General features: G+C 41.5%; 1 protein-coding gene across 1 annotated transcript in view; it reads left to right on the top strand.

Moving 5' to 3' along the window:
- The first annotated feature begins 5837 nt into the window (after positions 1-5837).
- Positions 5838-18187, top strand: part of LOC137422618 (uncharacterized) — a 27477-nt gene continuing 15127 nt past the window's right edge. Inside the window, exons 1-2 of the mRNA XM_068109334.2 lie at positions 5838-5899; positions 10076-10211. Of these exons, the coding sequence (XP_067965435.2) occupies positions 10098-10211 (114 nt within the window). The 5' untranslated portion in view covers positions 5838-5899; positions 10076-10097. The remainder of the gene's footprint in view (positions 5900-10075; positions 10212-18187) is intronic.

The following is an 18187-nucleotide window of genomic DNA, read 5'->3' as shown; positions in this document are numbered from 1 at the left end:
ACGCACACAAAATGAACAGTGGAGACGCACAAAAAACAAACATCAGAGAAGCACACAAAATGAACATCAGAGACGAACACAAAACAAACATCAGAGAAGCACACAAAATGAACATCAGAGACGCACACAAAACAAACATCAGAGACGCACACAAAACAAACATCAGAGATGAACACAAAACGAACATCAGAGAAGCACACAAAACAAACATAAGAGACGCACACAAAACGAACATCAGAGAAGCACACAAGATGAACATCAGAGACGCACACAAAACGAACCTCAGAGAAGCACACAAAACGAACATCAGAGACGCACACAAAACGAACATCAGAGACGCACACAAAATGAACATCAGAGACGCACACAAAACGAACATCAGAGACGAACACCAGAGATGCACACAAAACGAACATCAGAGATGCACACAAAACGAACATCAGAGACACACACAAAATGAACCTCAGAGAAGCACACAAAATGAACATCAGAGACGCACACAGAACGAACATCAGAGACGCACACAGAATGAACATCAGAGACGCACAAAAAACGAACAGTAGAGACGCACACAAAACGAACATCAGAGACGCACACAAAACGAACATCGGAGACGCACACAAAACGAACATCAGAAACGCATACAAAACGAACATCGGAGACGCACACAAAACGAACATCAGAGATGCACACAAAACGAACATCAGAGATGCACACAGAATGAACATCAGAGATGCACACAAAACCAACATCAGAGATGCACACAAAACAAACAACAGAGATGCACACAAAACGAACATCAGATAAGCACACAAAACGAACATCTCAGACACAGAATGAACATCAGAGACAAACACAGACCGAACATCAGAGACACACAGAACAAACATCAGATACGCACACAAAACGAACATCAAAGACACACACAAAACGAACATCAGAGATGCACACAGAACGAACATCAGAGATGCCCACAAAACGAACAGTAGAGACTCACACAAAACGAACATCAGAGACGCACACAAAACGAACGTGAGAGACACACACAAAACGAACAGTAGAGACGCACACAAAACAAACATCAGAGACACAAAGAACAAACATCAGAGATGCAAACAAAACAAACATCAGAGACGCACACAGAACGAACATCAGAGACGCACACAAAAGGAAAATCAGAGACGCACACAAAAGGAACATTGGAGATGCACATAAAACGAACATCACTGATGCACACACAATGAACATCAGAGAAGCACACAGAACAAACATCAGAGAAGCACACAGAATGTACATTAGAGATGCACAAAAAACGAACAGTGGAGACGCACACAAAATGAACAGTGGAGACGCACAAAAAACAAACATCAGAGATGAACAAAAAACAAACATCAGAGATGAACACAAAACGAACATCAGAGATGCACATAAAACGAACATCAGAGACGCACACAAAACGAACATCAGAGATGCACACAGAATGAACATCAGAGACGTACTGTACACAAAACGAACAGTGGAGACGCACACAAAACGAACAGTGGAGACGCACACAAAACGAACAGTGGAGACGCACACAAAATGAACATCAGAGACGCACACAAAACGAACATCAGAGATGCACACAGAACGAACATCAGAGACGCACACAAAAGGAACAGTAGAGACGCACACAAAACAAACATCAGAGACACACAAAACTAACATCAGAGATGCACACAGAACTAACATCAGAGATGCACACAAAACGAACATTAGGGGCGCACACAAAACAAACATCAGAGACACACAGAACAAACATCAGAGACACACAGAACAAACATCAGAGACACACACTAAACAAACATCAGAGATGCACACTAAATGAACATCAGAGACGCACACAAAACGAACAGGCGAGACGCACACAAAACGAAGTCGAGACGCACACAAAACAAACATCAGAGACGAACACAAAATGAACATTGGAGATGCACACAAAACGAACAGTAGAGACGCACACAAAACGAACATCAGAGACGCACACAAAACGATCATCAGAGACGCACATAAAACGAACATCAGAGACGCACACAAAACGAACATCAGAGACGCACACGAAAAGAACTTCAGAGATGCACACAGAACAAACATCAGAGACACACACAAAACGAAGTGCATTCACATGATCTGAAATTGCATTCACATGATATATGACCCATTTGCATTGAAATAGTAAATTTATGACATCATAGGTCACATGGTTTGGCAGCCACATTGGATTGGAGGAAAATATTTAATAATTATATCTCTGTAACTGCTCACCCTATCGATGTGAAATTTTACAAATATCATCGAATAGAACTGTTGCATATAGTTTGAAAATGATGATGTCTTAGGTCACGTGGTTTGGCAGCCATATTGGATAGAAAAACGAATTTTATCCGATCAACACGAAACTTCACAAACATGATCCCCTAACCATACATATGCAGAGTGTACATTTTAAAAGTTAAAATGTCATGTGGTATGGCAGCCATATTAGATTGAATGCCGATATTTTAAAAAAAATCCCTTCTCTGAAACTGCTTCACTGATTGATATGAAACCTGTCAAGTTGTGTAAAAATGTGATAATTGAGAACAGCTGAAGGGATTTAAATCAAACTTGTTTATTTTTATGATAGAGAATGATGGCATCTACCTATTGTGGGACTATGCGGAGGCATATTGGTGACACAGTCGCATTGTTCTAGTTTATTTAATTTTTGAGGTTTTTATTATTATTTAAGGTTATTAAGGTTATTTTAATTTTTGTGTTTTTTTATTTTTTTATTTTAAGGTTTTTATTGAAGGTTTTTATTTAAGGTGCTCATAAGACCAGTATTTTTTTGTGGCGATACATAAGGTTAAAATAAGGTTAAAACTTAATCCTAACATTTGGACAAACTAACACTGGAGGTCCTCAATGCCAAACAGGAAATCAGAGATGTCTCCCTTGACATATCACGTGCCTTCGATACGGTCTGGCACCCAGCTCTGCTCACCAAACTCTCCTCCTATGGTATCCATGGAAATCTCCACGCATGGCTTGCGGACTTCCTCTCTGGTCGTAGTCAACATGTGGCCCTGAATGTAATTCTCTCATCTCCCCTTCCTGTTCTGGCTGGAGTTCCCCAAGGCAGTGTTCTGGGCCCTGTGCTATTTCTGGTCTTCATCAATGATCTCTCCGACTCTCTGGAAAATCCTCTCTATCTCTTTGCTGATGACTCCACTCTCTGCCGCTCCATTCCTCATCCCTCAGATCGGCAGTCTGCAGCCTCCTCACTCTCTGCAGTCCTGGACAAAATCACAGACTGGTCAAACAAGTGGCACATCTCTTTCAATCCTGACAAATCTCACACTCTTACTATGTCTCTCCGAAAAGACCGTCTGGAAAACCCGCCCATCTACTTTCTCAACAATCCTCTCCAAGAAGTTCTGTCGCTCAAGCTTATGGGTCTCACTATCTGCCATGATCTTTCTTGGGAAAACCACATTTCCAAGCTGGCCTCCAAAGCCAGTCGCCGACTGGGCATCCTCCGTCGTGCGAAGTCCTTCCTTGGCACACCTGAGCTCCTCACCACATACAAGGCTTTCATCCGCAGCTCAATGGAATACTGTTCTCCCCTATGGGCCGGTGCTCCTGCCTCACACCTAGCTCGGCTTCACGCTGTTGAAGCCAAAGCTTTCAGAATCATTGGAATCTCCTGCGATGAAGCTAACTCCGAGGGCCTTTCACTCACTCACCGCAGGCAGGTTGGTGGTCTTTCTGTCTTCTTCCGACTCCTCTCGGCCTTGCCCCCCCCCCCCCCCAGCTCTCTCTGTGCTCTGTCCCCCAAATATTCCGACAGGTCGCACAAGATCTCCCAGCAACCCTCTTATGGTTAAACTGCCAAAATATGGGCTCTCTGCTCACCTTCACTCCATCATTCCTCTTTTCTCCCACCTCTGGAACAAACTCCCCCACTCCCTTCAACCCCACTCCTCCCTCCAGGTCTTTAAAACAGCTGTTCACCACCATCTCTTATCTTCCCCCATCCAAAACCTGGATCTTTTCTACCCCCGCTAATTCACCCCAGATACACTTTTTTGAAATTCCAACTTCTTTCCTGGAAGTCCTTGCAGTGTCCATATGTTTTATACCTCTCCCACCTCCCCCCAAGCCCTCTCCGTCCCACATTTCTCCCGATGTTCCTGCTCTCAAATGTTGTGTTTGTGTCCTTCCCCCTCACTCCCCATCTTGTCTACCGCTCCCCTTATTTTGTGTTTTATGTGTCGGTTTGACTTTTTGTGTGATTAATGTTAGCTCTTTCACGAGCCTCGATCTTGTATACCTGTCAGAATCGACTTCCGTCCAAAGACCAACGTACGTGGGTGAATTGGTTATATAAAGGTTGTCAAACCTTTTTTTATACTACACCTTGTGTCTTTCGTTCAACGTGTGCCTTTCACCTCCATAAGCAGACCGATTTTGATGCACTCGGTAACCAACGACAATATTATGACTGTTATATTATCTAAAGGTGTTGCTGCAAATTGCTCAATTTTCTAAAAAAAATAAATCAACTTTCGCTCCGGCTACTTCCATTGTGTGTGCACATGAATCTGAGCCTGGAGACCAAAACGCATGGGCTTGCAATTAAACACAAATACATCTTGGTCAGAAAGGAGGTGTCGAGGTGGGTTTGGGGAACATTTTGTGTAGCTACAGAATAAATATAGTAGTTCGTTATGAGATCAATAGCTCTTTTTCCGATTCCAAGATAATGAATCGATACGAAAGACAGATGACAGACGGATGACTTTGATTGGTGGGAAACTTGACATATTATATATTCTCACATCAGATGAGTCGTGGTCTACTCGTGGAGGTGGATTGCATCCTGCTGTTCTTATTACCTGCGCCACCAAAGGTGAATGAAGGTTCCGTTTTCACCCGTTTGTCTGTCTTTGAACCAGGATATCTCAAAAAGTTGTTGTCGGATTCGGACAAAACTTGGTGGACAGTTTGGGTGTGTGACAAGGTCGAACTGATTCGATTTTGGTGAAGATCTGAATCCGGATCCAGATCAGAGAATTTTTTGATTTTCTAAGTGATTCTTCACCATTCAGAGATGGGGCCAAAACCGATATGAAGGACGATACTTTAAAAGGTTGTGGACGATTTATGACAAAACTTGGTGGTTGAGTTGGTTAGATGATAAGAACAATCCGATTAGATTTTGTTTCAGGTCCGAATCCAGATCCAGCCCATCAGTGGGATACAAAACGTAAACTCTTCAGCCTGGCGGAGGTATGCTCGACAGTTTACAGTCGGGTCGTCAGGAATCAAACTCAGACTGTAGTTAGCCCACCGGTAAGTGTGCCTCTTCTTCATGACCGGACGCACAAACGTATTTGATCTGATTTGCATGAATATGTGCTGCCTGGCAGGGCATGCCTCGTGAGGATCGCCAGCAGCAATGGGCGGGGGGCGGGGCTTCCAGGTTCAAGTTCATCAAGACTCTTCTGGCATTTAATTTCAAGAGTTTCGACGGGCCGTGGCCATCTGGTGAGGATAAATGGAGCGTTCGTGATGAGTTTGCACAAAACGCTTTCATTGACCGAGCACGCGTCGCCATCAACAGGGCCGCATGAACGCGGGGCTCGACAGGAGCACGTGGTCGCAGGCAGGCGTTTTGAGAAAGCGATGAAAGGAGGGGCAAAGAGGTGCAACGCGGGGAAGGGGTTGGGGATGGAGGGGTTTGATGTTCGTCATGAGAAGGGAGGTGCTTTCCAGCCGATGTCCTCCTTCTGCAGGATATAAATAAGACCTGGAGTCAATGGGTTGTCGGCGGAAGATCTTGGGTCGAAGCCGCTCTGGTCCTCGGAGGTTGAGGGTATGTATGTATGTATGTATGTTTGTATGTATGTATGTATGTATGTATGTATGTTTGTATGTATGTATGTATGTATGTATGTATGTATGTTTGTATGTATGTATGTATGTATGTATGTATGTATGTATATGGTACTACTGCGATACATTTTGTTTACTTCCAGTGCATTTCCATTCTAACTTGTTTGGACTCAAGATAAGGCAAAATTATGGCTTGGCATACAATAAATGACTCATGCTGATAATAACAATAATAATAATAATAATAATAATAATAATAATAATAATAGATGTTACTTTGCTACTACATGTTTTCACAATTTAAACAGAATGTTCATGTAGTCTATTTGACAAGTAATTGTTTTTCAACTTTATTTATTCCATCACTCAACTGTTGTTAATGATTTTATTTACAAATGTTTTTCGGCTACGGATAAAAATCATCGCAATATATACGAGGGGTGTTAAAAACGTTCTACGAGTCCAAGGATCAGATACTAATCACAATATATATTTTTTCAATCTATAAGTACATTTGAGTCAGAAATATTAATTTTAATAATTAAATAATAGTCCAACACAAAAAAATATATTAATATTTAAAATGTGTTGGCATGTCTCGGACGATACGTTCGTATAACTTTCTCAATACCCCTCGTATGATCCATAAGTTCATTCTGTATTACTTGCTTTGTAGAACCATATTATGAGTATGAGAGTAAATGAATAATACGATTAATTAACCTCTCATAATAATTTTTTTTTTTAAATTGAGGAACAAACCTCTTTGCGACCACTCAGCAGCCAGAAAAATAATTCGAGGAAAAAGTTTTTATCATCAGCGAAAGTTAGGTGCATGTTTTCTAATTTGGTAGAAACTTAGATATAGAAATAATCTGAGTTTATCTTGGATAACAAAAACCTCGATTTCACAGCCACCACTCTTTGGTGGTCCATTTGTGCGTCGGACCGTATGACCTCACGCAGAAATCTCCGACAATGATCATCATCGCATGACAAATGACATCATGATTTTCAATTAAATATTTGAGAGAGAATATACTGTTTACGCTTTACGATGATCTTTTCATTTTTATTTCAAAGTTGGATTCATAATTTTGAATTTAATTCTTGCATTATGATAAATAGTGTGAAAATGTGCAAGCTTAGTATGAAAATCGCATGTGTGATGGATGATGATTGCTGATCTCATATAACCAGGTCGCAATTGAAAAGCACACACATATATATATATATATATATATATATATATATATATATATATATATATATATATATATATAATTTCAGTTCTCCAGCCTCTTAGCGCACGTATTAGCGCCTCTTACCTCTTAGTGTGTGTGCTAAGAGGCTGGAGAACTGAAATTATATTTAGATTGGTTACTCTCGGCCGCATCCAGGCGTTTCCATATAATGATTGGATACCAGAGATAATGTGCCGTGTGGCAGACGGTGCTTGTCGCTCCCATTAAGGTACAGCGATAGCTGAATGGGATACCTTAATGCCGGTTCACCACTGATGGTATGAAATCGCATAAGAACTGGTATATGTCGCATAATCACATAAGAACATAAGAACTGGTATACATATATATATATATATATATTTTAAGTATAGTTGTTTTTCTTTAGTATAAGTATAGTGTTTTTTAAAACTTTGTTTATCTTTATGAAAGCTTAAATTTTGCACACTGATGCAACTTAAAGCTAATATCGCAGGAATAATAAATCACAAGATTGTCAGAAAATGTCCAAAAATGAAAAGATCTGCAAAACAGAAAATCACAATACAGAATCACATTTAATTAAAATCAATCACAGAAATCACCATAGGTCCAGTTTTTCATACCCTGATCTACCCCTCGTTTTTGGCCATATTATCATTCAAAAGTGAAGAATCACTTAAAAATTCTACTGGCTGGATCCGGATCCGGATCTTCACCAAAATTGAATCGAATCTTCCTTTCACACACACAACCTGTTCACCAAGTTTCGTCCAAATCCATCCATAACTTTATGAGATATCCTGATATGTATTGTTTTTAGCCCTATCTCTCAATGGTGAAGAATCACTTAACAAATTCTAGTAACCGGATCCGAATCCGGATCTTCACCAAAATCTAATCATTTCGTCCTTGTCACATACGCTACATCTCTGCCAAATTTCGTCCGAATCCGTCCACAACTTTTTTAGATATCTTGTTCACAAACGGACAGACAGACAGACAGGGATGAAAACATAACCTCAATCCACCTTTGGTGGTGGAGGTAATAAAAGTTGGCCGGTGCGGACTCTCTCTGCTCACGGTGGGCCACATGCCAACATTAACATGCCAACCCATGTCTAAAGTGCTGCATTGACGCTTCGTGGTAGGAGGTTGCATCAGAGTGTTCTATCCCCTGGGTAGACATTAATCTGGCTGTCACATGTTATAACATTAGTTGGAGGATGCTGAAGATCCCGTGGTGTCTTTCGCAAGGAGTTGTGTGTGTGTGGTGAGTCATTGCCGGAAACCTTAACAAATCACCTTCAGTTGCCCAAATCACCTTCAGTTGCCCAAATCACCTTCAGCCGAACGTCAGGCCTGTCCAGCTGCTCCGTGAAAGACATCGGCAAAAAAAAAAATACTTTGCATGACCAACCGAACAAAAATGTAGGAATAAAATGTGCTGTTAATTTAAGGTAGTAGTAGTAGTAGTAGTAGTAGTAGTAGTAGTAGTAGTAGTAATAGTAGTAGTAGTAGTAGTAGTAGTAGTAGTAGTAGTAGTAGTAGTAGTAGTAGTAGTAGTGTTAGAATGGCTTTAGAGGCTTGCACTCAAGGCGCAAGAAAGCTCAGGCAGACATTATTTCTCTGTTTAATGTCACTGTTCTGTTCTGTTCTGTTCTGTTTCATGTCATAACTTGAAGGGACGATAAAGTCCAGTGACATTAAACAGTAGAGGTAGTAGTAATAGTAGTTGAAATAGTGGTAGTTGATTACATACAGTATTTATTACATCCTCTGTTTGGAAAAAGGGCACATGGCTTTATAGCACATGAGTGATTGTCAATACAAATGGAGACAGACCTGCAGCCTTTATGACAGCCTCAGTTAGCTCAAGGTAAGTCTGGATGGCTTACGTCAGTTACCAAAGATGGAAAATATACACCAAGGTTTTTCAATGTGTATTGTGAATTGTTCTTTTAAAAAAACAAAAAAACTCTCAGCAGGTGCTTAGAGCGACCACTTTCATTACCATTGTACCAAGACCTGTGAAATGCAGCACAAAATTAATCAAAGCACCTCCAAAGGAGTGCACTTAAAATAAAAAAAAGATGAAAAGCTCTTGTTTTGGTCGTTGCAAACTGCACTGTGCAGTAACAGCATCAAAAGGTCCACAGGTCGGGCATTGGCTCCTGAGGTGTGTGTGTGTGTGTGTGTGTGTGTGTGTGTGTGTGTGTGTGTGTGTGTGTGTGTGTGTGTATGTGTGTGTGTGTGTGTAGGTTGTTTTGGACTGCTATCCCTACACGTGGGCAGGACTCAGGAGATGCAACCTACTCCCTGCGAAAGACATCATGGGAGGTCTTCAGGGTCTTATAAGTATCCACTTCCGTTAACGTGTGTGTGTGTGTGTGTGTGTGTGTGTGTGTGTGTGTGTGTGTGTGTGTGTGTGTGTGTGTGTGTGTGTGTGTGTGTGTGTGTGTGAGACAATGGTGGAACAATCGTATTGCACACAGCAGCATATCCCGGTAGGTTGCCAGGCATCTGACGCAATGAGAGTACCTGAGCCCTAAGTTATGAACCTCAAGACTGGTTGGGGAAGGAATTTGGAACTTAGCCAGGCTACGGGAAAACAATGGTCTACCTTTAATTCCGACCATGGGTTTTATAACGTCCACCAGCAAGACAGGAAAAAGAGCTACCCAACTTAACGTTCCATCAGATAGATGGCACAACCATTGATTGATGAAACACCTTGCATGCCTACTATACACCAGCATGACAATTTATATAGTTTGGCGGGGAATCCAACCCAGACTATAACGAGCTCATACACGAGTCGATACCTCTGTGCTAACGAGCTGCCAAACCGTGGAGAGTGATGCCACATGACACGCTAGGCATGATATTCACTTCACATGATGACAGGTTATACGTTGCATGTTCTCTCTCAGGTCCGCGTTCATTTGAGTGACCATGAAGAGGACCGTGTTTCTGGTGCTAGCAACCCTGTGCATGAGGATGTGCTCAGGCAACAAAAGCTGTGCCAGGCAATGCAATGCCTGCAACCTTGGAGCTTCTCACGTGCTGGTGCGTCCGTTCATACTTCAGAAACCATGTTGGTCCCTGTTCATTGCAATTGCCCAGCTCGACTCCACCTTTATATAATGACCACCATCATTCAGTCGAACTTTCCAAATATATTGGGCTTGAAAAGTTTGACTGACTGGTATATTCGTTGCCTGAGTATGTGTGTTTGTCAGTCACCTACAGGTCGCAATTCCAAACCGATCTTCATGGAATTTAACCAATACTGATAGAGCTAGCCAGAAGCTGGAAATCTATTGTTTTGAGGTCAATATGTCAAAAGCAAGGTCACAAATCATCAATTTTCATTCGATTGTGTGTGTTTGTGTGTGTGTGTGTGTGTGTGTGTGTGTGTGTGTGTGTGTGTGTGTGTGTGTGTGTGTGTGTGTGTGTGTGTGTGTACAGGGTGGTCCAGAAACCCTGGACACATTTTGCAGAACGATAACTGCAACAAACAACTAGGTTTATTATTGTTCCTTGGTGCAAAACGAAACATGATTACTCGTTAAACAGTCTAATCAGTATAATATACACTACATGACCAAAAGTATTTGGACACCCAAACATCACACATCTCATTCCAAAATCCTGGGCATTAATATGGAGTTAGTCCCCCCCTTTGCTGCTATAACAGCCTCCACTCTTCTGGGAAGGCTTTCCACTAGATGTTAGAACATTGCTGTGGAGATTTGCTTCCATTCAGCCACAAGAGCATTAGTGAGGTCGGGCACTGATGTTGGGTGATTAGGCCTGGCTCGCAGTCGACATTCCAATTCATCCCAAAGGTGTTCGATGGGGTTGAGGTCAGGGCTCTGTGCAGGCCAGTCAAGTTCTTCCACACCAATCTCGACAAACCATTTCTGTATGGACCTCGCTGTGTGCATGGCGGCATTGTCATGCTGAAACAGGAAAGAGCCTGCCCCAAAACTGTTACCACAAAGTTGGAAGCACACAATTGTCTAGAAAGTCATTGTATGCTGTAGCGTTAAGATTTCCTTTCACAGGAACTAAAGGGGCCTAGCCTAAACCATGAAAAACAGCCCCAAACCATTATTCCTCCTCCACCAAACTTTACAGTTGGAACTATGCATTCAGGCAGTTGCATTCTCCTGGCATCCACCAAACCCAAATTCATTTCATCGGACTGCCAGATGGTGAAGCATGATTCATCACTCCAGAGAGCACGTTTCCACTGCTCCAGAGTCAAATGGCGGCAAGATTTACACCACTCCAGCCGTCATTTGGCATTGCGCATGCGCATGGTGATCTTAGGCATGTGTGCGGCTGCTCGGCCATGGAAACCCATTTCATGAAGCTCTTGACGAACAGTTGTTATGCTGACGTTGCTTCCAGAGGCAGTTTGGAACTCGGTAGTGAGTGTTACAACCGAGGACAGACGATTTTTACACGCTACGTGCTTCAGCATTCGACGGTCACGTTCTGTGAGCTTGTGTGGCCTACCATTTTGCGGCTGAGTTGTTACTGTTTACCGAGGCAGCTCTAGCAGGGCAAAAATTTGATGAACTGACTTGTTGGAAAGGTGGCATCCTATGACCGTGCCATGTTGAAAGTCACTGAGCTCTTCAGTACAGCCCATTCTACTGCCAATGTTTGTCTATGGAGATTGCATGGCTGTGTGCTTGATTATATATACCTGCCAGCAATGGATGTGGCTGAAATAGCCAAATCCACTCATTATAAAGGGTGTCTGCATACTTTTGGTCATGTAGTGTTCATGAAACAGATCAGTTCAAATGTTCAAACTGCTTTCCTTCATTGTCCATGCACAGTTGCACCATGACAAAACACTCTGACACACAGTTCTGCATGTTTCAGTCTTTAAGGCAGCAGTCTCATTACTGATTAATTGTTTTGAGTCTCCAAGGGTCGTAGGCTTCCTCGCATACACTTTGTGTTTGAGGAAACCCCAAAGGAAGAAATCACAGGTTGATAAATCACAAGACCGCGGCGGCCATTCAACTGGACCACAACGGCCAATCCATTTGTCTAAAAAGTTCAAATCAAGGGCCTGGCGTACACTGACAGCATAATGAGCAGGCGCACCATCATGCATGAACCACATTTAGCCATCATTGAGTGGAAATACATGCTGCTCCAACATGAGAAGGTAATTTGCAGCATTCACATTTTCTTCTAAACATATTGGTCCAACAATGCCGACAGAAGAAATGCCTGCCCAGACGGATACACGAGCTTGATACTGGACGTTGTGCTCAACAGTAAATCGTGGGTTGTCTACTGCCCATATCACGCTGTTATGACGATTCACAGAACCAGATAAAGTAAACTTGGATTCATCTGACCACAAGATCCTGTTCTTTAAATCATTGTCCATATCCATTAACCCAAGCAATGTCTCACATGCATCAACAGGCCTTTCAAAATCATCCTCAGATAGTTGGTGAATTAATCTGGGTATGTATGGTTTCGCATTAAGGTCTTTTAGTATTCTTCAAATAGATGTTGGTGACATTTGAAAATGGTGTGTTACTGTCGAGTTGCTGTTGAATGACAGCTCTGCTTTCCTCAGTTCGAACAGTACGAGGCCTACCTTGTGATTGTTATGGAAGAATGCTGCCGGTTTCATCAAACTGCTTGTTTATTCTGCCGATGGTTCTTCTGTCAAATGCGTCAGCACCACATTCTTTGACAAGTTGTCTGTGAACTTCAGCCAAATTTACAGACACAGAATACAAGCGTACAGCGTGAAATTTCTGTTTCACGATATCCTCCATCACATGAGGGCATCTAATTCACAATTAACTGAACTAATTCAAAGACAAGCTCACCCCGATCCATATCACGTGATGCACCTCACCCTGTTGCATATCATGCGATGCCTGTGCTTGTTGAAACAGTCACATCCATTTTCGAGTAATCATGTTTTGTTTTGCACCAAAGAACAATAATAAACTTAGTTGTTTGTTGCAGGTATCGTTCTTCAAAATGTGCCCAGGGTTTCTGGACCACCATATACACATGTATGTGTGTATATATATATATATATATATACATATACATATATATATATATATATATATATATATATATATATATATATATATATATATATATATATATATATATATATATACAGACTTGGCATTTAATATGGAATTTTTTTTTCTTGACTTGGGTTTACTTTCTTAACTCAGTATGTCAATCTGGTGAGTTTCTTTTACACTTCGGTGATTTATTTGTTAAAAGAACCATGTCACTGATTGTCTGTCACAGCAAGAAGTCAACAACAGGATTATATCACAGGTGGCGTGGCAAAATGTACGGACAGGTGCATTTGATGATTGGCTTCACAGTCGGGTATACAAGGGTTTTTGCGTTCTGTATTAGTGGAAAACAACTGCTGCACGTCTCCAAAAGTTATTGCCGCTTCCTCTGGAGTTGGTCCGTCAACTCGACAATGCTGTTTGTCATGGAGTGGTGGCTTTACGAAATTACGGCATGAAACAGCGTACTATTGCTCGGCAGTATGGCATCACTCAAGGTCAGGTGTCAAAGATCCTGAAACGAAATGCTCAGAGGGGTGTCCCTACTCCAATACCGAGGCCAGGATGTCCCCGCAGATCCACAAGGAGGGATGATCACCAGCTGCACCAGTTAGTCCGCAATGGCCGTACCAAGTCAGCTAATCGGCTTAGGGCTGAGTGGCAGCAACTGACAAATGTGCCTGTATCCACAAGGCTAGTCAACGAACGACTGGTTCAAGCAGGCTATCGTGCCAGGCGTCCCCTGAGAAAGCCATGCCTGACCAGACAACACCACCAGCGCCGATTGCAGTGGGCCAGAGAGCACCGTCAATGGCAGCCAGGGCACTGGAATCACGTGATCTTCAGTGACGAGTCTAGATTTCTGGTCTATCGTCAAGATGGCCGCATCCGAGTGCGCAGACAAGTGCATGAAGCCTACAACAAAGATTGTATAGTGCCAAGAGTCCAAGCTGGTGGTGGTGGGGTGACCGTTTGGGCTGCTTTTCATGCAGGGAGAAAAACTGACCTGGTTGTTCTGAATGGAAACCTGAACCAGTTCAAGTACAGGGCCATTCTGGAAGAAACATTGCTTCCATTTGCTCGTGCAGCCTTTTGAGGAAACTTTGTCTTCCAAGATGACAATGCACGGCCTCGTCGTGCTCGCATGATCCAACACTTTCTTGCTGACCATAGTGTAGAGCATATGGAGTGGCCTGCCATGTCCCTGGATATGAATCCGATAGAGAACTTGTGGGCAGAATTAACGTGTCAAATCGACCACTTGGACCAGCAGCCGACTTCTGTGCGTGAATTGCAGCAGACTATTGTCACTGCGTGGCAAGCGATTCCTGTCCAAACCTTGGCAAATCTCGTGAACAGCATGCCTCAACATGTACGTGCTCTCCTGAATGCTCGTGGGGGTTACACGAAGTACTGAACTGTAATTTTACTGTCCGTAATCCCAGTCGTAATTAAAATTGTTTTTGTTAAAAAAAAATTTGGCTCATGTGCAAAATAAAGAGATACTTCTGGAAAACGCACAGAAGTTTAACACAATACTGTCCTTGAATTGAGTTCGATATCAGTTTACATCACTTTCAAGGATCAATTTATTTGTTCCGAAATGTCAAATGTGGTTTTTGTTTCTTTTAAAGGTCACATTAACAAAATCTGGAATAATTTCAACATAATTCCAATGAACTTTTGGTTCTAAGTCATCTTGAAAAGTAAGTTCACCCCCCCCAAAAAAATATTCCATATTAAATGCCAAGTCTGTATATATATATATATATATATATATATATATATATATATATATATATATATATATATATATATATATATATATATACATATATATATACATACATACATACATACATATATATATATATATATATATATATATATGCATACATACATACATATATATATATATATATATATATATATATATATATATATATATACATATATATATATATATATATATATATATATATATGCATACATACATACATATATATATATATATATATATATATATATATATATATATATATATATATATATACATATATATATATATATATATATATATATATATACATATATATATATATATATATATATATATATATATATATATATATATATATATATATATATATATATATATATATACAGACTTGGCATTTAATATGGAATATTTTTTTGGTGGGGGTGAACTTACTTTTAAAGATGTCTTAGAACCAAAAGTTCATTGGAATTATGTTGAAATTATTCTAGATTTTGTTTATGTGGCCTTTAAAAGAAACAAAAACCACATTTGACATTTCGAAACAAATAAATTGATCCTTGAAAGTGATGTAAACTGATATCGAACTCAATTCATGGACAGTACTGTGTTAAACTTCTGTACGTTTTCCAGAAGTATCTCTTTATTTTGCACATGAGCCAAATTTTTTTTAACAAAAACAAAAGTTAAATTACGACTGGGATTACGGACAGTAAAATTACAGTTCAGTACTTCGTGTAACCCCCACGAGCATTCAGGAGAGCACGTACACGTTGAGGCATGCTGTTCACGAGATTTGCCAAGGTTTGGACAGGAAACCCTTGCCATGCAGTGACAATAGCCACTACAATTCATGCACAGAGGTAGGCTGCTGGTCCAAGTGGTCGATTTGATGCGTTAATTCTGCCCACAAGTTCTCTATCGGATTCATATCCGGGGACATGGCAGGCCACTCCATGTGCCACCACGGTCAACAAGAAAGTGTTGGATCATGCGAGCACGATGAAGCCGTGCATTGTCATCTTGGAAGTCAAAGTTTGCTCGAAAGGCTGCACGAGCAAATGGAAACGATGTTTCTTCCAGAATGGCCCTGTACTTGAACTGGTTCAGGTTTCCATTCAGAACAACCAGGTCAGTTTTGCCCCCTGCATGAAAAGCAGCCCAAACGGTCACCCCACCACCTCCAGCTTGGACTCTTGGCACTATACAATCTTTGTTGTAGGCTTCATGCACTTGTCTGCACACTCGGACGCGACCATCTTGATGATAGACCAGAAATCTAGACTCGTCACTGAAGATCACGTGATTCCAGTGTCCTGGCTGCCATTGACGGTGCTCTCTGGCCCACTGCAATCGGCGCTGGCGGTGTTGTATGGTCAGGCGTGGCTTTCTCAGGGGATGCCTGGCACGATAGCCTGCTTGAACCAGTCGATGGTTGACTAGCCTTCTGGATACAGGCACATTTGTCAGTTGCTGCCACTCAGCCCTAAGCCGATTAGCTGACTTGGTACGGCCATTGCGGACTAACCGGTGCAGCTGGCGATCATCCCTCCCTGTGGTTCTGCGCGGACGTCCTGGCCTCGGTATTGCAGTAGGGACACCCCTCTGAGCATTTCGTTTCAGGATCTTGGACACCTGACCTTGAGTGATGCCATACTGCCGAGAAATAGCACGCTGTTTCATGCTGTAATTTCGTAAAGCCACCACTCCATGACAAACAGCATTGTCAACTTGACGGACCATCTCCAGATGAAGCGGCAATAACTTTTGGAGACGTGCAGCAGTTGTTTTCCACCAATACAGAACGCAAAAACCCTTGTATACCCGACTGTGAAGCCAATCATCAAATGCACCTGTCTGTACATCTGGCCACGCCACCTGTGATATAATCCTGTTGTTGAATTCTTGCTACGACAGACAATCAGTGACATGGTTCTTTTCACAAATAAATCACCAAAGTGTAAAAGAAACTCACCAGATTGATATACTGAGTTAAGAAAGTAAACCCAAGTAAAGAAAAAATATATATATTCCATATTAAATGCCAAGTCTGTATATATATATATATATATATGTATATATATATATATATGTATATATATATATATATATATATATATGTATATATATATATATATATATATATATATATGTATATATATATATACATATATATATAATTATATATATATACATATATATATATATATATACATATATATACATATATATATATATATATACAGACTTGGCATTTAATATGGAATATTTTTTTTTCTTGACTTGGGTTTACTTTCTTAACTCAGTATATCAATCTGGTGAGTTTCTTTTACACTTTGGTGATTTATTTGTTAAAAGAACCATGTCACTGATTGTCTGTCGCAGCAAGAAGTCAACAGCAGGATTATATCACAGGTGGCGTGGCAAAATGTACTGACAGGTGCATTTGATGATTGGCTTCACAGTCGGGTATACAAGGGTTGTTGTGTTCTGTATTAGTGGAAAACAACTGCTGCATGTCTCCAAAAGTTATTGCCGCTTCCTCTGGAGATGGTCCGTCAACTCGACAATGCTGTTTGTCATGGAGTGGTGGCTTTACGAAATTATGGCATGAAACAGCGTGCTATTGCTCGGCAGTATGGCATCACTCAAGGTCAAGTGTCAAAGATCCTGTAACGAAATGCTCAGAGGGGTGTCCCTACTCCAATACCGAGGCCAGGACGTCCCCGCAGAACCACAAGGAGGGATGATCGCCAGCTGCACCGGTTAGTCCGCAATGGCCGTAACAAGTCAGCTAATCGGCTTGGGGCTGAGTGGCAGCAACTGACAAATGTGCCTGTATCCAGAAGGCTATTCAACCAACGACTGGTTCAAGCAGGCTATCGTGCCAGGCGTCCCTTGAGAAAGCCACACCTGACCAGACAACACTGCCAGCGCCGATTGCAGTGGGCCAGAGAGCACCGTCAATGGCAGCCAGGACACTGGAATCACGTGATCTTCAGTGACGAGTCTAGATTTCTGGTATATCGTCAAGATGGCCGCGTCCGAGTGCGCAGACAAGTGCATGAAGCCTACAACAAAGATTGTATAGTGCCAAGAGTCCAAGCTGGAGGTGGTGGGTGACTGTTTGGGCTGCTTTTCATGCAGGGGGCAAAACTGACCTGGTTGTTCTGAAT

Source organism: Myxine glutinosa, chromosome 2, assembly GCF_964187855.1.
Source record: "Myxine glutinosa chromosome 2, kmMyxGlut1.1, whole genome shotgun sequence".
NCBI lineage: Eukaryota > Metazoa > Chordata > Myxini > Myxiniformes > Myxinidae > Myxine > Myxine glutinosa.
This window is presented reverse-complemented; position numbering and strand designations above follow the sequence as displayed.